This window comes from Candoia aspera, chromosome 2 (assembly GCF_035149785.1).
Source record: "Candoia aspera isolate rCanAsp1 chromosome 2, rCanAsp1.hap2, whole genome shotgun sequence".
Taxonomy (NCBI): domain Eukaryota; kingdom Metazoa; phylum Chordata; class Lepidosauria; order Squamata; family Boidae; genus Candoia; species Candoia aspera.
The window spans coordinates 105,344,165-105,367,064 of NC_086154.1; the positions used below are offsets into that span (position 1 = coordinate 105,344,165).

Below are 22,900 nucleotides of genomic sequence, written 5' to 3' on the forward strand. Positions count from 1 at the left end.
AAATGGTGTGCAATAACAATTAGAATGAGAGGGAAAGATTTCAAATGAGATCAACTCTAAGTCTGTTCCGATAACTCAGAAAGAAACGGAGAACCAGAATTGTGGCAGTGGGAATAAAAGGCAGGCATTAGAGTTATTCAAATGTTGATGCCAAGAGATTTAGCGATAAACTGGATTTGCGGTATTAAAAAAGAAGGGAAGAATTTAAAAAATACCATCCAAATCGTATGCCTGGGAAAACGATATTGTCGTCAACAACATCATTTCTCAGGACTGAGGAGTCACTAATGAGAAACAATGGATCTGAGGAGTTTTGGATATAAGGAACAAGTAACAGATGTTTGGCTATAGAATGAGTATGGAAAGAAGTATTGGAGAATTGAGAACAGCTTTGAAGGAAAGATCTCAGAGGATAAAGCCTGAAAATAGGGAAACAGGGAATGCTAAATAAGGGGAACAAGAAGTTGGATGAACCAGGCTGTTTCAGAGTGACATGTTAGGGCAGAAAATTTTCTGGACATGTATAGGCATATAAACACCATCCCCTTTACCTTATTAAGGTTCAGTACACGGAAGAGCTCATTCTGATTCTGCTGGAAAACTCTGACTGCTTCCTCTGCTGTAATGCAACTGTCACAAGCTAGGCAGTCACTAAGGAATATTTTAGCATCAGCCAACTTGTGGAATTCACTTTTCTGGAAAAGAGTAAATTAAAAAAAAATCCATCAAGAAAATATGATGACAAAAAAAGTAACCTACTGCAGTTCCTGAAATAATAAGCAATGAACTACTAGGTACTACACAACAGGCAAGAGCTCTCTCTATAAACTTGAATTATGGAGGAAAATGCACAGCCCTTAATTAAGCCTGTAGGTCCCCTAATTTTACTCCCTCCATTTTAATCAAATAGAGGTTCCCCCCAGCCTTTGAAAAAAAAGGAGCTGGTGAAAAGAAAAGCCAAGGGACAAGATTTCACCCTACTCCCACCCCTGTAACTTGAATGCTGTTATTCAGATAAAGACAGCGGTGTACCCCACTTCAGTTTCTCATTTGAAGGAATCCTTTCCCTGCTGAATAGTCTGGTTTAAGGAGAATCCTAACAGCTTTTCCCTGCTGACAAGTTGCAAGATTCTTCCCCCCTATCCTTGAATGGGTAGAAAAGCTGATTCGATTCGATTCGATTCGATTCGATTCGATTCAATTCAATTCAATTCAATTCAATTCAATTCAATTCAATCCAATCTCCACTGGCATAAAATTGGCTTTCTCTGATACCAATCCTTACCTTGCCTCTGTGGCTTTTGTTCCCAGTCACTGCCAATCACCTGACTTTCCTCCAAGATAATGGGGGACAAACCACACCAAGTTTACACATGTTGTATGTTACACATGACCTTGAAAAAGACTACTTTAACCCTCGTACAGCTAAGGAGGATTTAACATTATCTCACAATGGGGCTAGGGGCAAGATCAAGGCAACATCCTGGAGCCAGGGCAGGCAAAAGATGTAGCTGGCAAATATGTATTTGGGCCATGGCTAGGTGCAAGTGGGGAAAGGGAGCAAGAAAGCATTTACTTAGGTCACCTGGTCACATACAGTACTTCTCCCTAATAGTGAAATATTTCTGTGAAATATTCTGTTCCAAATGCTATTTAGAATATGAAAGATTTTAACAGTGAGCTGAAACTAATTCCCATGACTTTAAAGATCTACTTATGTACTTTGAGAATTAAGTTAAGTAATTAAGAATGATTACTTGTACTGAGTTAAATATTGCCATGGGATTCTGGGCATGCTTTCTTTCAAAGAGCTTCCTTTAAGTGCAGAATCAGTTCATTAATCCTCAGATGGATATCAGAGTGGAAAGTGTGATCAGGAAAATCAGGATTGTAGCAGGGTGGGAATTCTCCTGAATTAGGATCCTTTCAATAGGTTGGCACTCAGGAATCTACCTGCTGCACTAGCATTTATGAAACTGAACAAGAAAGAAAAGCCTGCAAACCACAAGAGCAAGTTGCAACTGAATGCTGAAATTAATGGAAGAAGGGGGTTATCTTCATTTCAGCTACCTTCAGAAGTCCTTTAATTTAAACTGGACTAATTTAAACTGACTTGGGAGCAATGCGATTTAGAGATTGACTTAAAAGGAATTTACCTCTTCATTTTCATCATTTGAATTGAGAACATCAGCTGGTGTATTTTGTGGATCATCATTCTTCTGTTTTTTACTACATTCCTGAAACATAGCATAAAACATCAGTTGTTCAGAAGCAACACAGTAACTGATCAAAGCTGCCTGAAGTAGAATAAAAGAGGAGGGAATAATTTTGTGCATGGGATCACCAGTCATCATCTGGCGAATTTTACACCTCCCTGCTGCTGTCAGATACCAACCCTGCTACAACATACAGGGTTGCCAGGTTCTGCGCAGCAGCACTTAAAATTCGCCAGATGGTGACCGGTGCCATAAACTAGCATTTATTTTATTACACTACAGTACTATATTTACAGATATACTAATCTTTATGCTCCCCTACACCCATCTAATGCTCCTAGCCCTCCCTCTAGATTTTCCTCTTTTCCTTTTTCTCTAGACTTCCGTGTTTTAGCTTTTTATATTAGATTTTAACGTATTGTTTACTTCTGTGTTTTAGCTTTTTATGTATATTAGCTTTTACTGTATCTTCTATGCTTTTAACTGACTGTACCCCTCCCTCCTTATGCTGTCTTTTAACTGTAATAAAGATTTGTTTGTTTGAACCCCATCTTCTGCAAGAAACAGAATAAAATATGTATCTTCTGGAATCAGGTCAGATTCTCAACTGTTATTGTTTTAATTAATAATCCCCTCCAATACTTTCCTGAATGTTCGTTTAGTATTCTCCCAATAATCCCTTTCCCTATCCAAATTATATCCAGAGCAAATAACAATACTGAATGCAATAGAAGTCTGAAAAAGAAAGGGAATGAAACTATTGATATGGCCCGACTCTTCCAAAAGTCTTTTTATTGCTCTTAGTTCTAGTTCAATTGATGTTGTATATATAGTTCTTTAAAAAAAAACTTATGTCAGAGTAACTGGAATGTATCAGCTTTCTGGGTTTTTTTTTTTTTTTAATATATTAATGGAATTGAAAAGAGAGCCAGTTTGGTCTAGTGGTTAAGGTGCTGGGCTAGAAACCAGGAGTCTGTGAGTTCTAGTCCCTCCTTAGGCAGGAAAGCCGGCTGGGTGACCTTGGGCCAGTCACTTTCTCTCAGCCCAACTCGGTGCAACGTAGACTAGCCTCCTTGTGGTGCACCCCAGGCAACGTGACTTGTCACGGCTAAATAGTCATCTGGCTGCTGGACCTCACGAGGATTTCCCAGCAAGAAAAAAAGCAGCATGAATACTGAACTGCTATGCCATACGATTAAAAAAAAAACCAGAACTGAAAGATCTTCTACATTTGGTGCAGCACAAATTGTTTTTAAGGAAAGCAATGAAAACAGAGTCTACATGCTAGTTGTTTTCTAAGCTATTTTTAATGACTGCAGAAACCAAATTTCAATCTTGATCTGTTAGTTTATGTACCTTTTCCACTTCATCCTGACAAATAATAACTTAGTATACACTGACTCAGTGTTTCTCAACTTTGGCAACTTTAAGATGGGTGGACTTCAACTCCCGGAATTCTGGGAGTTGAAGTCCACCCATTTTAAAGTTGCTATGGTTGAGGAACACTGCATTAACTATTTCTAATAATATGTCCCAATCATATAAGGCAAAAAAAAAAGGCAGGGGGAAGGGCTTTCTTAACAACTTGGGCAAGATGATAAGACCCCACCTACTCAAATGGCAAGACTGTGAAGAAATAGCATTTGTGAAAAGCTTCAAGGTAGCTAGAACTACAAAATACAAGGTTAACATACAATATGCATGTAGAATTTGAGCCTGTCCCATCCTGTTCCCACTTAATAGGAAAAAAGGTTCCAAACCTCTTACAGCATTACCATTCCTACATTCATTGGGCCTCATGTCAAAAAAAGACTATTGTCCTGGTCAGTTAAAATTCTGAACACTATAGAAATGGAGAAGTTAACTTAAGCAATTCATGGAGATTCTGAAGTTGAACAGCTAAAGTATCGTTGCAATTTATTTCTTACTTATGCAGAAACCACAGACATATAGCAACTTTCCTTAAGCTGGTATCCTCCAAATCTTTCTATAATTTCCAGCCAGTATGACCATACTGGCCAAAAACTATGTAAGTTGAAGTCCAAGATACTTGGAAGGTACAGTGTGGGGAAGACAGTCGTACAGAGTTGAAAAGCAATCTATTTTTGTGATTTCAATGGTATCAATGCACATTTATACCTTTGTACTACTTTGTACACTATAGGTAAGTAAGTAAAAGGTTCCATAATACCTTTGGCTTAATCTACTGGAATTCTGAGATAAATTATTTTACAGCACTCCTCATCCCAGCCAACAATTATATACTTTTTCTCCAATTCATAAACCAAGTTTTAGAAATTAAAAGCAAACCTTTGCTGTCCAGATAGGTTACTTTTAATTACCACTGCCCATTGCTTTCTGGGCAGAAATGTAGGAACAACAGCAACAACAACAGCTGAAAGCTTCAAATGTTCATTTGCAAATTTGTTTCAGTAAGTCCATGGGGCTTGTTTTCAGAAGGGACACACATTTATTTATGTATGAATGTATTAGATTTACACCCCACCATTCATTCGGGAGCTCAAGGCAGCAAACTTAGTGCTCTCTCCTATTTTTCCCCATCACAGCCACCTTGAGAGGGCTGAGAGATAGTGACTGGCCCAAGGTCTCTTCCCTGGTATTTGTGCATTGGGACTGTGGCATGGCATAAATCATTAAAAAAAGACTCACCTTTTTGGTGCAATTTTCACACTTCATTGGTAGGTCTTTCTTTGGTATTTTTTATATGGCAAAATTGGGTCTGTCTTGAAAGGCTGCCAAATGTGTTCAGAAAAAGAAGCCAGTGCTCCTGCTTTCCACCTGTCTGGAACAATAAAAACCAGCAGAAGAGCTGTAGTGGATTTCCCTCATTCTTATCCCAGTTTTTCAGCCCTATTCTAACTATGCTTTCTTTTGAATGAGACTTTCTAGGGCCAATAAGAAACTTTGAAGGAGGGACCACTTGGCTGCTCAGCTGCCAGTCCCATCTCCGCTGAAAAGTGGAAGTTTTAATCTTCTCACTTTGCAGAACTAAGAAAAATTGCCTTCTCAACTCTACTGACATGGAAAATCTGTCAAACTAAAATACCTTTCGTTTCCTGTCAATGCTTAGCCCCAGGATACACTATTTTATTGCTCCATATGCATAAGCATCGCATTTTGCTTCTTTGCTATGGGAACCAGAGCAAATGGTCGGTTTTACAGCCAGGTGTATTTTTTAACCCCAGAGAGGAGTGGGCAAAAGGCAAAGAGGGAAAACTTTTGACCATCTTTTATTTAGTAGTATGCCATGGATGACCATGAGGTGACAAATGAAGTTGTGTGCATGTGTGTAAACTAAATGTCAGGCATTTTTGATGCTTCACTCATAGATCAGAAGGAGTTTAGCAAACCCTTCTTCACAAGAATAGGTATGACTGCCTTTTGAATGTCAGACATGAAAACTACTGTACACAGAAGTATCCCTGGAACTTCCAAAATGCCTGCAAGATATCCCTAATGCCATCCACAGGACATCCTCTCACCCAGATGCCCTCCAGATCCCAACTTTTTTTATGCTGAGGGTGTAGAGCCTGTGGCTATACCAGTCATGTTGCTGGACCACAATCCTCAACAATCTTGCTTTCTGGGGGGTGTTGGGAGAAGCCAGAGTCCAACAATATCTGGCCACAGGTGTTCCTACAACCTTACATCAGGTCACAGCTCCACAAACCATGCCTGGCCTCTTTAATTTCAGAACATCCAAATTCTGAGGGCCAAACAGCACAACTCAGTTGCAAGTGTGGGTCATCTGTGAACCCTCACTGTGTATAATTCCTATGAACTGACCAAGCAGGATGCACACAGGCAACTGCCCAGCGTCCATCTGAGGATTTAGTCACAGACTGCATTTTCACAGCAGTAGAATGAATTGATTTACAACAATGACTGGCTGGCGTACACCTGATCCCAAAGGAGCTGGTAGCTTTTGGTCAACCCACCCGTACAGTGACAAGCGCCGTGGGTGTGTAAGAGCAGGGAATGCTGCTAGATTCGGCAATATGCATGAGAATGACTCCTCAGCTTACACAGCTGACACACTGACTGTTGTGTCTCTCGCTCCTTCAGCGAAAACGTGCAGAGCTTCCTAAGGGTTTAGCTCCGCCGGCTTAAAGCATGGGCTGGTTCCCTTCGCCTGCCTCTCTCCCCCCTCCTAATACCAAACAAAGCAATAGTGGTTGTCTTCGGCTCTGTGAGGTCTTCCCAGCTTAAGCATTTAATGCCGTCTCTCTCCAATTAACAGGGCCAAGCCAAGTGGGGCATTTTATCTCGGGGATTATACACGACGCGTGCGGCAGGATGAGCGGCGTCCTCAGCACTCTCGGCTGCTGCAAATGCCGCGCAAGCCCTGCGTGCGGAACCTCCTTCGGCCGGCCGTCGCCACTCGGTACTTCTCGCCCGCAAGAGCGGAGAAGCAACGCCGGTGCCCGCCGCGGCAGAAAAAGGACATCCCCGCATGCAGAGAAAGGGAAGGGAAAGAAACAAAAGCAGGCACAGTACCTTGTGGTTAATTCCCTTAAGTCACGAAGGGCATGCCTAGGAGGACTTAGCGCGAGCCCCCGCTGCGGACTGCTATGGTCAGAGCAGAAGGCGGGTGGAACGGGGCACGAGAGGAGGGCGGGGGCGTCCTGAAATGACAGTAAATGCGATGCAAACCGCTCTTCTTTTTTCCTCCTATTTTTGGGGTAGTCTCGCTGGTCCTCCCTCTTCCCCCGCCGCTCGCCGGCGTTCATTGTAGACCTGAGAGCTGTCACGTACTCCCGGGCACTGGCGTGGCAAGCGAGAATCAGCGCCCCCTTGCGTCTTAAAGGTGAAAAACACCCCGCGCTGCTGCTGCAGCTGCTGCTTTTTTAAATAGTGCACTTGAAGAATAAGAGGCAGTGCTGGGAGAATACAGGTTCTCTCCACGATTATGTTTTCCCCACCCCCTGAGACACCTAAGAGATCGAGGCTGACTTCTCCCTTCTGACTTATTATTTCTAGTTTTCCCTTTTAGAGGCCTTTCTCCTATATCTCCAAACCAATCCTCCAATCTAGTTTGCACAGCCTTTTGCCCTTGTTGGATGTTGTGGGCACCCAGATCTTGTCCAGGGCAAGGAACTGGACTAAGGGACTTACCAACCATCATAAGCTTACAGTTTTCTTGCCTTTTCCTTTTCTGACTTTATCTGGAACAAACATTGTAAAAACTTGTTTGGACTTAAAAAGAAATTGGAGTGATGGTAATCATTGGAATGTTCCATACTTTTGGCTTAGTGGGGCTCGAGAAGCCGTACAATTGCAGTACGCTGTTGTAACCAGTTTGCAGTGTAAATTTTATTGTATTTTCTGGTTGCTGGAGATACTGGGCACTGTAGTCCCAAAATATCTGAAAATGTGTACTATACATTAGGGAAGATGGGGTTTATTTTTTGGTTTAGTTTTTCTTGCTCTTCAGAAAAGCTAATGCATCGTTATGGTCAATGTACAACTTCATATCATACACATAAGCAGGGCTAAACGTGTTCCTCCTTGGGTGTTTGATAAAAAGATGGCTTGTAACCAAGCACTGGGCAAGTGAATTTGTCTTTCATAATACTGAATCAAAACATTTTCAGGCAAGGGTTGAAGGGCTACTCAAATTTAGGCTTTTAGATTCCATATCTGAAATATTTTTAATCTCTACAATGAATCCATTCATGTGCATATGATGTGCTAGGCATACATTGATATGTTTTAGCTTTTTCTTTGGATTTTTGTGGCTTTGTTTCCTCAGTTACTTTAGCTTGTTTATTTAGACCATGCTGCACTTTATTACACTGCAAACACCTCCTGGAGACCGAATGCTTTTTACCTTTCATCGCTGAATAAAGCAGCCAATAAAATATTACATTAGGGTTGAGGAGTTCCTAATTTCTGAGAAAGGTGGAAAAAACTGATAAAAGAAAATAGCTTAAACAGCTTGGATTTCTCTAAACAAAAGGTCATGGTCCTGGGATAACTACCAAGAATCAATTTTAGAAATTTGGACTACTATAATGTGCTCTACATGGGGCTGCCCTTGAAGACTTCTTGGAAACTACAGCTGGTCCAGAATGCAGTCGCACAACTAGTTATGGGTATACCTCAGTATGCAAATATGATATATCTACTTCATGAGCTGCACTGGTTATCAGCTGGTTTCTAGATGCAATTCAAGGTGCTGGTATCAGCTATAAAACCCTTCTTGGCTCAGGAACTGGTTATTCACAGGCCCACCTTTTCTCCATTGACTGGAATGGGCCACTTCACATCAAATGACCACCAGATCTACTACTCTGGACAAGAAGACCACAGAAGAAACGGAGTAGCCTTCATAATTAATAGTAAAGTGGCTAAAGCAGTGCTTGGATACAATCCAAAAAACAATAGAATGATCTCAATTCGAATTCAGGGCAAGCCATCTAACATCACAGTGATCCAAATATACGCCCCAACCACAGATGCTGAAGAAGCTGAAGTAGAGCAGTTCTATGAGGATCTGCAGCACCTACTGGACAACACGCCTAAAAGAGATGTTATTTTCATCACGGGAGACTGGAATGCTAAGGTGGGCAGTCAAATGACACCTGGAATTACAGGTAAGCATGGCCTGGGAGAACAAAATGAAGCAGGACATAGGCTGATAGAATTTTGCCAAGACAACTCACTCTGCATAACAAACACTCTCTTCCAACAACCTAAGAGACGGCTTTATACATGGACTTCACCAGATGGACAACACCGAAATCAGATTGATTACATCCTTTGCAGCCAAAGGTGGCGGACATCTATACAGTCAGTAAAAACAAGACCTGGAGCTGACTGTAGTTCAGATCACGGACTTCTTATTGCACAATTTAGGATCAGACTAAAGAGATTAGAGAAGACCCACAGATCAGCTAGATATGAGCTCACTAATATTCCTAAGGAATATGCAGTGGAGGTGAAGAATAGATTTAAGAGACTGGACTTAGTAGATAGGGTCCCGGAAGAACTATGGACAGAAGTTCGCAACATTGTTCAGGAGGCGGCAACAAAATACATCCGAAAGAAAGAGAAAACCAAGAAGGCAAAATGGCTGTCTGCTAAGACACTAGAAGTAGCCCAAGAAAGAAGGAAAGCAAAAGGCAACAGTGATAGGGGGAGATATGCCCAATTAAATGCAAAATTCCAGAGGTTAGCCAGAAGAGATAAGGAATTATTTTTAAACAAGCAATGCGCGGAAGTGGAAGAAGACAATAGAATAGGAAGGACAAGAGACCTCTTCCAGAAAATTAGAAACATTGGAGGTAAATTCCAGGCAAAAATGGTCATGATCAAAAACAAAGATGGCAAGGACCTAACAGAAGAAGAAGAGATCAAGAAAGGGTGGCAAGAATATACAGAAGACCTGTATAGGAAGGATAACAATATTGGGGATAGCTTTGACGGTATGGTCAGTGAGCTAGAGCCAGACATCCTGAAGAGTGAGGTTGAATGGGCCTTAAGAAGCATTGCTAATAACAAGGCAGCAGGAGACGACGGCATCCCAGCTGAACTGTTCAAAATCTTCCAAGATGATGCTGTCAAGGTAATGCATGCTATATGCCAGCAAATTTGGAAAACACAAGAATGGCCATCCGATTGGAAAAAATCAACTTATATCCCCATACCAAAAAAGGGAAACACTAAAGAATGTTCAAACTATCGAACAGTGGCACTCATTTCACATGCCAGTAAGGTAACGCTCAAGATCCTGCAAGGTAGACTTCAGCAATTCATGGAGCGAGAATTGCCAGATGTACAAGCTGGGTTTAGAAAAGGCAGAGGAACTAGGGACCAAATTGCCAATATCCGCTGCATAATAGAAAAAGCCAGGGAGTTTCAGAAAAACATCTATTTTTGTTTTATTGACTATTCTAAAGCCTTTGACTGTGTGGACCATAATAAATTGTGGCAAGTTCTTAGTGGTATGGGGATACCAAGTCATCTTGTATGCCTCCTGAAGAATCTGTATAACGACCAAGTAGCAACAGTCAGAACAGACCACGGAACAACGGACTGGTTTAAGATTGGGAAAGGAGTACAGCAGGGCTGTATACTCTCACCCTACCTATTCAACTTGTATGCAGAATACATCATGCGACATGCTGGGCTTGAGGAATCCAAGGCTGGAGTTAAAATCGCTGGAAGAAACATTAACAATCTCAGATATGGAGATTATACCACTTTGATGGTTGAAAGTGAAGAGGAACTGAGGAGCCTTATGATGAAGGTGAAAGAAGAAAGTGGAAAAGCTGGCTTGCAGCTAAACTTCAAAAAAACCAAGATTATGGCAACCAGCTTATAGAGGGAGAAAATGTAGAAGCAGTGAAAGACTTTGTATTTCTAGGTGCGAAGATTACTGCAGATGCTGACTGCAGTCAGGAAATCAGAAGACGCTTAATCCTTGGGAGAAGAGCAGTGACAAATCTCAATAAAATAGTTAAGAGCAGAGACATCACACTGACAACAAAGGCCCGCATAGTTAAAGCAATGGTGTTCCCCGTAGTAACATATGGCTGCGAGAGCTGGACCATAAGGAAGGCTGAGAGAAGGAAGATCGATGCTTTTGAACTGTGGTGTTGGAGGAAAATTCTGAGAGTGCCTTGGACTGCAAGAAGATCAAACCAGTCCATCCTCCAGGAAATGAAGCCAGACTGCTCACTTGAGGGAATGGTATTAAAGGCAAAACTGAAATACTTTGGCCACATAATGAGAAGACAGGACACCCTGGAGAAGATGCTGATGCTAGGGAGAGTGGAGGGCAAAAGGAAGAGGGGCCGACCAAGGGCAAGGTGGATGGATGATATTCTAGAGGTGACGGACCCGTCCCTGGGGGAGCTGGGGATGTTGACGACCGACAGGAAGCTCTGGCGTGGGCTGGTCCATGAAGTCACGAAGAGTTGGAAGCGACTAAACGAATAAACAACACCTTTTCTCCAATTGTTTCCACCTGTTCTATCAACTAAACTGTTGCCATCTTGTGGGACCCCAGAGGTGTGCCTTTTTTGTTGCTGTCCCTGCCCTCCATTCCTCCCAAGGATCATTTGCCCCTGACCCTACTATCCTTATAAAAGCTTTAAAAACTTAGCTTTTGAATAGACTAGAGGCTGGGGCAATTTGGGATCCTGCCAGGTTGATAATGGGTGATTGGAATTTTGTTTATTTCCCCAATATGCTAGTATTTCCATATTGGCTCATGTATTTTTTTATGATATTTGTAACTCTGTACTCCTCCTCAGTCTTACTGCTTTGGCAGCTCTATAAACAACAACATTAAAAATGTTGCAAAGAAACATTTCTCAAACTAGACTGATAGGAGAACATTCCTTTTTTTTTTAGGGTGTTTCAAAGTTAATTTGTTTGAGATGTTTGAGTATGTGAGCTGTTAAATGTAACCTTTGGTTCATCAGTACCTGGATGTACTTTGAACTCTTCACTATTTGCCTTATGATGTGTTACAATATACTTCAGTTGGATTGGAGTATACAAGATACTGAATCAGACCCTATTTAATGATTGTTTGCAGGGTCTATAGAGAAACCACAGCTTTAAGGAAGGTTAACAATATAAAAAAAAAGTTTGCTGTCAAAATAGCAGAATTCCCTTGACTCTAGGGGAGGTTTCATGGTTATATTCCCTTAGAAAGCAAGCTTGCAATTTGGAGATCCTCCTGGACTCATGGCTACTGCTAAAAGAGCAGCTGGGGGCTCTGGCTAGGAGACCTTTTTTCAGCTCCATCTGGTGTGTCAGTTGTAGTCTTGCCTGGAACAGGACATGTTAAGGACAGTCACTCATGCCTTGTCATCTCTTGACTAGATTACTGTAATTTGTTATACGTGAGACAGCCCTTGAAGACCACTCAGAACCTTCAGTTGGACCAGAATGCAGTGGCCTGTGTATTCACTGGTTGGTCACAGTACTGACCTTTTACACAGCTGTTTCAGGAGCTGCACTGGCAACTGTGTTTCCAAGTGCAATAAAGTGCTACCTATAAAGCCCTATATGGCTTGGGGCCTGGGAATCTGAGACTGCCTTTTTCAGATAGAGTCTGCCTACCCAACCTGGATGGTTAAAGAGTACCTCGTAAGAGTTCCCACCTACCAAGAAGTTGACAGGAGGGGGCTTGTTGGTGGGCATTTTCTCTGGGGATTCCCCTCATTTTGAACCATCTACTCCATGAGTCAAGGGTGACCCCCCCCCCCCTTATCACCTTGTAGAAGGTAGTAAACACCTGCCTCCTCCAGAAGGCCTTTGGGGATTGACAATGCATCACTGGCCCCAAATAGTTTTATTGCTTATTCATTATTATTACAATTGTACTGTTTTCTTAGTAGTACTTGTACACAGTCTTAAAACCATCTGGATTGAAGCAGTAAATAAACTACATGAACAAATACATGTATCAATACTTACATCTGTCACACTGAAAATTTCGTGTTTGTGACATACCTAGGTAGCTCTAAGGAACAAAGGGACTGGAATTGTATAGAATGTTGAGGTCTGAGATGGAATGCATGATATACCTTTGGTGACAACATGCATATTAATCTGTGTTAAAGAGGTAGGTACGTTGTAACCATAAACGCTCTGCTTAATGTTATTTCATAGAAGGTTTTGTATGCTTCCATTTATGTCCTTCATATATAACAATTGCTCCAAAATTTTCACTCAGGCCCAGAAATAACCATGGGATCATTTTATTGCATAGTTAAATCATCTTCTATTGCCAACAGATGATTAAAAATAAAGTCTGTTCCAGGTAATAAAAGAATATTCTTGACTTTGCATTTTTAAATATGAAATTTGTCTCTTTTTTGCCCTTTTACTAGTGATAAAATCTCTTGTCCAAAAAGTTTTTGCCTGAAAGACAGCTGAAATAATTAGCCCAAATTCACTGGCAGGTGAAAACATTTTGATGGGCAAAAAAGGAATGACAGCCTTATATTCAATGGAAATCACCATCAAATCACAGGCATTTGAGGATGGTTTCTGACTACCATCTATACAACCATGCCCAATCAAGAGGATTTATTTCTTCCATGAACCAAAATTGGGAAGTTAATATACTGCCTAAAATGAAAATTAACCAAGCTACATTAACTTAGCATAATACACTACGAATGCCTTCTAATTTACAGCAGATGCACCAAGAACTAACTTACTTATTTAAAGATTTATAAGGCTGCCCAACTCAGACTGTGTGATTCTGAGCCGTGTACAAGATAAACACACAATAAATTAAAAAGAAAAAAAAAGAAAACTACAACAAACAATATGTAAATACAAAATCTAAAATTATCAGTCTCCCTTGATAAAATCGCTCCACCGTTCCCTCTTTAATCGTTTGCCTAACGTGTGAGGACTCATAGCTACGTATATAGGAAACAAGGCAGCAATATTCACGCTTGTTTCAAGCCTTTGCTGTATTATCTCGACTCTCTTGCTTTCTTACAACTTCTGCAATCCTGCCTCGCATTTAGAAAACCCTAATCAGAAAAGGAAGTCAGTATTGTGTGCAACTCTATACTGCATACTTCTATAGAACTTGATGCTCAGTCTACATTTCAAAACACGCTCTATAGTTGGCTGTACAGTAGTGATCTGCTGACTTAGCTCTATGGTTCTCCAACATCGCGTTTGTCGCCCGGAAGACTTTGAGAAAGCGCCCGGCGGTGACTTAGGTGAGCTTGGTCAAGATGCGGTGGAGACACTCGGTGCAGCGCAGTCCTCTGAACAGCGGCGGAAGAGACGGGAGGGCCAAGAGAGGGAAGCTCGCGGGACTGAGGCTAGTGCGTGCACGGGAGAGTAACGTCTGGAGGGCTGCACAGGGAGCGAGAGAAGGGCGCTGGACCATTTCGGAGCTTCAGGATTGTACTGTACTTCCTAGAATGGGCTGCTGGCGGTGCAGCACAAACGGTGAAGGGAGGAAGAAAACCCACCGTCCTTACTTCCCGTTTGCTAACTGCACTTCTAAAACGCACGTGCCTTCTAAAAGGAAATGTCGGTGCTGGAGGGACAAGTTCTGCGCTAAGCAGAACAGAAATATAACGAAGTTTTTCAATTTGCTGTTGGCTTGGAGGGTGGGAACGAGGGCTTTGGTGCTCTTCATATTGAAAAAAAATCATGCATTTGGCTCGTACAGCAGAAAATGCTGGAAGCAAGGGCAGTTGTGGGTGAACAGTTTCCACCAAACAATGACTTAGTTGGTTTCCTGCCTTGTTATTCTTTAGGTTTTGTGAGTGCTCTGTGGAACTATAGATTCCTACCCACTGCCAAAGATGTATATGCAGGTTGAAAGTCATTCAAACTCATTCCTTCACTTGAAGAGATCCCCTGGCATCAGATCTTGGTCTATCCTTGTAGGTAAGACCTCAGCCTGTTTCTTCCAAATTTCTAAAACAAAGCTCAGATGACATGTCCATAAAAGAAAAGAGTCATCTTTGGCCATTTATTGCTCCCTTATTCAGGGCTGGAGAGACGGCAGCAAGTATAGCAAGGACTGCTTGTTCCCACATCCTGGGCAACATTTGAATAGGTGGAATTAGATTTTGTATATTGATTGTAATGTTAATCCAAACTTTGACTGCAAGTCATTAACCTGGGATGTATGTATTGAGCATCCCTCAGTATTCTAATGACTTCCACAGAAGCATTCTGTTATTGTAAACAGTTACTCGAGTTGATTCAGGAAGGCTTTACAGTATAATCCAGCAAGATAATGCAATGGTTGGCACTGTGCTATTTCTAACTGTCCTTCCATTGTTATATTTTAATCCTTCACAAAATCATTTTAGCTCAGCAGGGAAAAGTAGTGGGAGAATCAGGTCAGAGAGAGAATTTCAGTGTCTTCTTATTCTAGAACAGGTGTAATGAAATATTTAAACCATTGAAAAATGCACTTGTCTCTAAAATATTAGAATGGGTCAGATGCATAATCAAATGGATACACAGAACTGGGCAAACTCTGAAGGTGGTGTGTACGTTTTATCTTAGCTAGCACTAAAGCACCAGATATGTCATAGTCATTTAGATTTCCAGCGTGCTTTTTATCTTACTGCCTAAATAGCAGTCATTATATTGAGTTCAAGAGAATAGCTAGAATCAATTATTTTCTTTGATGATTCTTTTGAAGTAAATGTAATTAAAATACCTCTCAGTGCAAACATAATCTTGTACTTTTATATAGTTTAACACTGTGGATATTTAAGTAGTAGAATTAAATTGGAAATTAATTTCTCTCCTTTTTCTCTATAGGGATCTCTTCTGTTGGCTTGGCTGCTGCTTATTATAGTGAAGGTAGATTCACTAGGAGAATGTAGTTGCTTGTTGATATTTTTAAAAAACCACACACATTTTTCTCTACCATTCTTTAAATTTTTATTGTGTTCTGATTTGTGTTGTGCCCTATCCAGAGGGCTCAAGAGGAATTAGCTGCAGTTCTAAACTCTATACTGTATATATTCCCATTTTTTTCCTAGACACCTTGTCATAAAACACATTCCTGGACCTATAGGAAGAGAGGAAATGGGAAAATGTTAAAACGTTGATTTCAATGAACAGTTCCCCTTATTATGTAGAATGACTCATTTTCTTCTAAAAATGTTAGAAACAAAATGACCAGTTCCTTGTTAATGTAAGAGCAAGTCTTGATGGTGTCTTTGACATCCTCTTCTGATTATCTCTCAATGGCAGCTCATGGTATTTGCTCCAGTAGGCCTTTCACAACAGTTTATCCATTGTTTTCTTCTTGTTCTGTGTATTGCCGATTTCAAACATTATTACCAGTTGGAATGCATCAGCTCCTATCATTACTGCCCTTTAGAAAGATACATTTATTCTCATCAGCTTTGCATTAAGGAATTTTTAGTGAGCTGCTGAAAGCAGTTTGTTACTGATCTTCACACTTGCTGGCTTTAAATTTACCCTTATTCATTCTGCTTTTGGTTTTATGTTACTGTTAATTATTTTTTATCTTCAGCCACACTTTAAAGCCTATAAATAATTTAAACGAAGTGTAATTTAGAAATGTATTCCTATTTTGAAATATTATTTTATGTTATCCAGATAGCTTGGGATGGAAACTTTTTTATCTTGCTGGCTGTCTCTTTGTAGCTGTGCAAAATCTGGAGGAGTGGGAGGTAAGTATTGTAATGTGTTACAAAGAAAGTTGGTTTTGTTGGCCAGATGGTAAACTGGGGAAGGACAAAATGTTCAGTAATGGCATGTGTTGAATCCAGAACAGATTGTTCTCAGACTTGTCAGACCAAAAAACACTTCTGGTTTTGGAAAAAGCTATTCCAGTTGCTCTGGAAATCATTCAACAGATTATGGTTAGAAAGGTTTGTTTCAGAGTCAAAACAAGTAGGAAATAGCCCATTCCAAGACTGGAACAACCCAGTTTCAGGTTCAGACATTCCATAATAAAGTGTTTTAGACAACTTGATGGGAATACTGTTCATCCCAGAGTTTCTGGTTAATGCTGCTTTCCACAGTAATTTTTGCATGCATGCAGGATTGTATATTTGGATGAATGAATTTCTCTTTGGGACTCATCTCTGGTGTCTTCTGAAATATTTGGAGGTTTGAGTGAGGCAATATAGATGTTCAAGAAACTTGTGTAACTTTTTCATGGTTCAGATCAGTGGTGTATGATATCCAGTGTAATTAGGATCCTCATGGATAGAACTGACTACAGCTAATTAAAATAGTATATGCCTGAATTAAAAGAAACCGTGGTATCTGAGTGCAGAAGCTCAAAACATATGCTTTCAAAGATAAAGAAACCAGAATTTGGCTTTGTGACCTAAAGCCTTTAGTTCAGTGAGTCCAACCACATTTTTGCAAAAGCACAGCAGCTGGCAGCCTATAGTGGAAGGTAAAAAGATGGGGACTGGGAAACCACAATTTTTTGGAGGGATGGAGGGATTTCTACAAAGCAGTACATGAAACAAATTTTGAATCTGTAACACCTTCTCATAAAATAGAACAGGCAGGACTGGCCATGAGGATCCACCTTCTAAAAATCAACCCACTGGAAACACAATTTTTTGATCCAGTAACTGAAGAACACAAACTTCATCCTTCAGAAAGTAAGCAGAATGAGCAACTAACAATCTGAGGTTATTTTTCATTTGTTTTTGAAACTGGGAGATAAAAAAGAGTTTGGTGGAAAGTGTGAGATTCAGTAGATTTCACTTTTTGAGGAGAATCTGAGAGTAAATTTATTTACATAATCCAGAGGTTTGGAGTTACTGTTTTAGATTTACTTGACTATTTAAATTATTAACTGTTACAGAAAAACAATGTTGTGTTTACACTTGTCTGAAAACAGCAATTAATTTCCTCTCAACCGATAAATGGCTTCATAAATTGATTTATTTATTTATTTTAAACAGGAAGCTATATTTGAGAAAGATGCAGGAAAAGTTTACTTAAAGTCATTCAGCCTTTACAAAAAGCTGCTGACCCTTTCAAGAGCTGGTCATGAACAAGGTAAAGCAACAAGTGTTTTTGTTAGTATCATGCATGTTTTATAGAAAGATAGTAGGTAAGGTATTTTCTTGACTCCTGAGCATGTATGCATATTGTAGTAAAGAATATTTAGCTGTGCCCATAACTGTGATTCTCTAACCTATTTGCTTAGGCAGGTTAAAATTTTGCTGCTGCTAAACCTGAAGAAAATGATGACTTCTTCAGAATCCTGCAGAAGCCAAATCCATGTTGCTAGAAATCTTTGTTCAGTGTTGTTTGGTTTTGAGATTAAATATTCTTGTTATCATAGAGACTTGTACTTTGTTTGTTTCTAATGGTTGCTGAAACTCTGGAGTTACAGAGTTCTGCCATCACTACTCATTTTGTCCTTGTATGGTATGGCAGCACCTGAATCACCTTGGTTGACTTTGAGAAAAACTAAGTGGAATTTAGACCTAGTTAGTACTTGGAAGGGGACCCCCAGGAAACTCTACAGTTATCAGCTAGATAAGAATGTTGAAGAAACATCCTAGAAGAAGGTACTGTTAAGCCACTTTTGTACTGTTGCCAAGAAAACTCCACCAATAAGCCTTTGTAGGCATCAGAAGTTGAACTCAACTTGAAACAGTCTTTACTTTATGCTGTGATTGCAAGAATACCAGAATGGTTGCACATGTAGAGTCCTGTTTTAAGCCCACAGATTGCTTATAGCTACTAAGACCATATTTGCTTTATATTGCTGTCAAGCAGCGCACAAGAAAGCAGTGGAATTTTACTATACAATAGCATAGATTGATTTATCACAGGTTTTTGATGACACGCGTATATTTAAATCTTTAAAATACAGAATTCCCTGTATAATTATTGGGGTAGAACTGGACCACTCTTCTGTTCTCTTTGAATGTTGTGTTAACAAAACCTCAAAAACTCCTAAATCTCTAAAAACAAAAGAAAGCATTCATGTTTGATTCCCAAAGAACAAATATTAACATCAAAATGGCATGTTTCTAAACTAGTAATCATTTTGGTATGAAAGGGCAACTACAGACAGTAAATGCATGGTAATAGGATATATCCTTTGAGGGATCTTGGAGTCTGTTGTTTTACAGAAGATTCTCACAACATGAATAATAAATTCCATTCTTACCATGAAATCTACAAACCATCATACAAATGTGCTGGGAGAGAAACCTGAGTTGCAGGAGGGGAAAGAGAGTTTATGCCACTAGTTTCTGATGAAGGATTTGGAAACTCTCCTACCCAGGGTCCATCCTTGTTAGCTCTGTTGACTCTAAAATTAATAGGAGGCAGTTGATGGCATGAGAGGAGATCCAGATGGTTTTTACTAAGTTTTGGTGTGGAGTTGTATGTAGTATTGCTTGGCATTATTTTACTAACAGTTCAGTGTTTGGTCCTTGCAAGTAGTGGTTGTTCCATTGGATGAAATACAGGCTGTGAATGTGGAAGAAGAGAAGGTTCGTTACTTTGGGAAGGGATACCGAATTGTATTGCGATTTGGCACTGGATTTTCACACCCTCTGACAGAGAGTGCAGTGATGGGCTGCAGAAGGTATAGTATGAACTTTCCCCTTCGTGATTAATTGGAATATGTCAGGAGGCATCATTTAACTTAAGATGGGAAATCACATTCTCAAAAACCTAGCTGTTCTTATTGTTCATTTCAGTTTCTTCAGTTGTGTACTAACTAAAAATTATTTAGCAAAATATGGAAGGCATTTTCATGACCAGGCCCGCAACTAGGGTCTGTGTCACCCGGGGCAAACATGGATTCCGTGCCCGTTTTGGCACCCCCCCCCCCAGCACGGCGCATGGGGCACATGCCCCATTTGCCCCCGGCAGTTGCGGCCCTATTCATGACTGTAATATATTCCAGAACAAACTTGTTAAGTGTATTTTACTTTGGAAGTTTTAAGTGTAAATGTCAGAAATGTGTAGTTAACATTTTCAATTTTTCAATTAAAATGAATTTAAGTTTTATTATGTCTCCTATGGAACATGTAGCTTATTTTGCAGGCACTTTTTAAAACCCTATACAGTATGCATCTGCAGAGAAAATAAAGGCACACATTTCTGAAATTGTTCTACCACCTTTTCACACATCTTAGAGGTCCTGTATTTCCCATCCAGCTGTTTTATTAGCCATTAGATTAGTAGGTTAGCAGGAGAGGCATAGTGCTTCAGGTAAACCAGTGTAATACTTCTTAACTATATCAGGAAGCCAACTGGTATCTTAAGGTAAAGGTAAAGGTTTCCCTTGACGTAAAGTCCAGTCGAGTCCGACTCTAGGGGGCGGTGCTCATCTCCGTTTCTAAGCCTTGGAGCCGGCGTTGTCCATAGGACACTTCCGGGTCATGTGGCCAGCATGACTCACGGAACGCCGTTACCTTCCCGCCGAAGCGGTACCAATTAATCTACTCACATTTGCATGTTTTCGAACTGCTTGGTGTGCAGGAGCTGGGACGAGCAACGGGAGCTCACCCCGCCACGCGGTTTCGAACCGCCGACCTTCCGATCGACAGCTCAGCGGTTTAACCCGCAGCGCCACCGCGTCCCACTGGTATCTTAAACCTGTACAATTAACTCATTATTGCTTAAAATAATTTTGTGATATCTGACTGAAACTTAAATCTAGTTTGAAAGCAAAAGTCAACAACAAAACCCCGTGATATCCTTTCAAACAAATAGGGACAATAAAACCCAGTGAGAGAGATTTTGCTATACTTCCAAACATTTTGCCTTTACTAGATGGATGCTGAGAATTGCATACTTTCATGATCAGCTCAAGCAAGTGTTGGATTTATTAAATCTTGCCTGTTTTCTTCTTCTCCAGTGATGTTGAGGCTGTGGCCAGCCTCATTATTGGCTTCCTTGAACTGAACGAGTTGCCAACCGATGAAGGCCTTGAGAACAGTAGTGAAACAGATGTTAGTGATTAAGAAGATCAAGCCAAGGACAAATAGTTGCATGAACTCTGATACGTGGAAACCAAAAATTCTCTGAATGGTGGAAAACTTTGAACCTCTTACCTTCTTAGGTTCTAGAACTTACTTTTTAATTGTTAACTTCCTGTATATAATGTTATGCAGAGAAATACTTGCAACAATTAGCAAAGAGTTTAAAAGTCTTCCCTATTTTCTAGGACAATGGATTTTTTAACTGAAATATTCTCAAATATGATTTCAGAATAACCAAAGGGAATACAGTTTGGACATAATTTAAATGATTATCTAACTCCTGATGAGTCTTGAGGCCGACTATTTCTTTCCCCTTCAGCGTTCATTTTGATTGTTTTTAAAATTCAGTAAATTTTCCAGAGAGAGTATTGGTTCATAGACTCTAGATGTGGAGCATGCCCTTTCTCAACAACTGTACTTCTGCAGAAGGAGCAGCATAAAAGCTGCTGCTTATACTTCCGAGCAAACCAGTTTGCATTACACCCAGATCTAGAGCTGTTTTTTTCCTAAACAAAAGGGGGAGAACATTCAGAGAGCAGAAGCAACTCCAGAGAAGACCCACCTGCAAGTGATTACCACTTGACAAGCTATAGGCATGTTACGTAAGGCAGGACCTCTTCTAATTATCTTAGTGATTGACAAGGTCTGTAATTGCAAATGAAATTTGTCCTGGTCCCAAGTTGTTTAAAACAAAACTTGACTCCTGCTTGTAGTTAATTGGCAGTCTGTAAAATTGTGGTTACCAGTGTGTGATCAACAGGCTAGAAAAGGGCATTAGCTGGGATTCCACCCAAAGCTAGTTCTCCAATCACTGCCCACGGAGGTGATGTGACTTTTTAATGTTAGTCAATGACTGTGGTAAATTCCAAAAGGACAAGAGCCGAAATCAAATGTTTTGAATCCAGCTCTTCAAAAACACATCTTTGGCTTGATTGATTGTGGTACATTATTTTTAGCCTGCCCACAGGACCATTTGATATTGTATCCTTAAAATTGATAAGCACAAGGAAAGTTTGTGTGTGTGCCTGTGCGTTGTTTTCAGCTCTTGATTTATGTTGTTATGTACATTTTTCTAACATTAGTTTCATGGTGATTATATTTAATTTTCTATTGTGGCCAAGTGCCAATAATGTCTGTATTAATTTTTTATTTTGCCGGAGTTCAAAGAAAACATCCAGTCTAAATAGATATTTAAATGATAGATTTTAAAAATTGGGAAAAATTGTGTATGTCAGGGAAAAATTGTGTATGTCAGGGAGATCAGCCTGTTTAGAATTTTTTAAAAAGAAAAATAATAAATATCAAAATGGCTTATCCAGTACATTTTATTAAATTAAAAAAGGTGTTAGGGTCTGTCGCTGGTTTCCAGATTTAAAAAGTAGATACCTCATATTCTAGAATTTCTTAAAATATATTGTCTTGAACAATTCTTATTTTCATCTTCTAAGTGTCTTGGACTAGAATACTGTAAATACTTGTCAAAAAGACATTTTTTTCAGATAAGTCCTATAATTTAAGAGGTATTAAGATGTCAGTTGAAAAGTGGTTGTGTTTTATAAAATGGTTTTTCAGTTGTTGTATAATTTAAAAATTACTGCACTGTTTCATATTCAGTATTAATATTTCTTGTTAGATATTAAAATACTATAGTAAAGCATTTTTAATGTTTTCTTTTTAAAATAACCTCTGGCTTCTTAAAAAAAACAATTGTTTAGGAGAAGTTGTAAACACCATTCTATAAGTACTTGTTTATTGGAGATAGGTAAAGGTAAAGATTTCCCTTGACGTAAAGTCCAGTCGTGTCCGACTCTAGGGGGCGGTGCTCATCTCCGTTTCTAAGCCTTAGAGCCGGCGTTGTCCATAGGACACTTCCGGGTCATGTGGCCAGCATGACTCACGGAACGCCGTTACCTTCCCGCCGAAGCGGTACCTATTGATCTACTCACATTTGCATGTTTTCGAACTGCTAGGTGAGCAGGAGCTGGGATGAGCAACGGGAGCTCACCCCGCCGCGCGGTTTTGAACCGCCGACCTTCCGATCGGCAGCTCAGCGGTTTAACCCGCAGCGCCACCGCGTCCCTTATTGGAGATAGGGCATTAGAAATGATTTTTTTTTCCCCTGCAAAATTAAGTAAATAGAACTTATAATTTCAGATAATGTGTGTGTTTTTTAAAAACTGAACAATCATTCACAAT

At 40.1% G+C, this 22,900-nt stretch overlaps 2 protein-coding genes across 4 annotated transcripts in view; one reads left to right on the forward strand and one right to left on the reverse strand.

The window, feature by feature from the left end:
- Nucleotides 1-7,003, reverse strand: part of NARF (nuclear prelamin A recognition factor) — a 24,767-nt gene extending 17,764 nt beyond the window's left edge. Inside the window, exons 1-4 of the mRNA XM_063292791.1 lie at nt 6,735-7,003; nt 4,887-5,019; nt 2,157-2,237; nt 552-695 (exon numbers count right to left, since the gene is read on the reverse strand). Coding sequence (XP_063148861.1) covers nt 552-695; nt 2,157-2,237; nt 4,887-4,913 — 252 coding nt within the window. The 5' untranslated portion in view covers nt 4,914-5,019; nt 6,735-7,003. The remainder of the gene's footprint in view (nt 1-551; nt 696-2,156; nt 2,238-4,886; nt 5,020-6,734) is intronic.
- On the forward strand, nt 6,450-21,936 carry LOC134489921 (cytochrome b-245 chaperone 1). Of its 3 annotated transcripts, none has more exons than XM_063292795.1 (7): nt 6,450-6,740; nt 14,489-14,621; nt 15,513-15,554; nt 16,323-16,396; nt 17,654-17,750; nt 19,152-19,299; nt 20,581-21,936. In XM_063292795.1, the coding sequence occupies exons 2-7, from the start codon at nt 14,537-14,539 to the stop codon at nt 20,684-20,686; spliced, it is 552 nt and encodes a 183-aa protein (XP_063148865.1). In that variant the 5' UTR covers nt 6,450-6,740; nt 14,489-14,536; the 3' UTR covers nt 20,687-21,936. The 3 variants fall into 3 exon arrangements, with proteins under 3 accessions (XP_063148865.1, XP_063148864.1, XP_063148866.1); XM_063292794.1 differs by lacking the exon at nt 6,450-6,740 and adding an exon at nt 13,677-13,939; XM_063292796.1 differs by lacking the exon at nt 6,450-6,740 and adding an exon at nt 13,690-13,939 and having other exon boundaries at nt 19,155-19,299.
- The last annotated feature ends 964 nt before the right edge of the window (nt 21,937-22,900 follow it).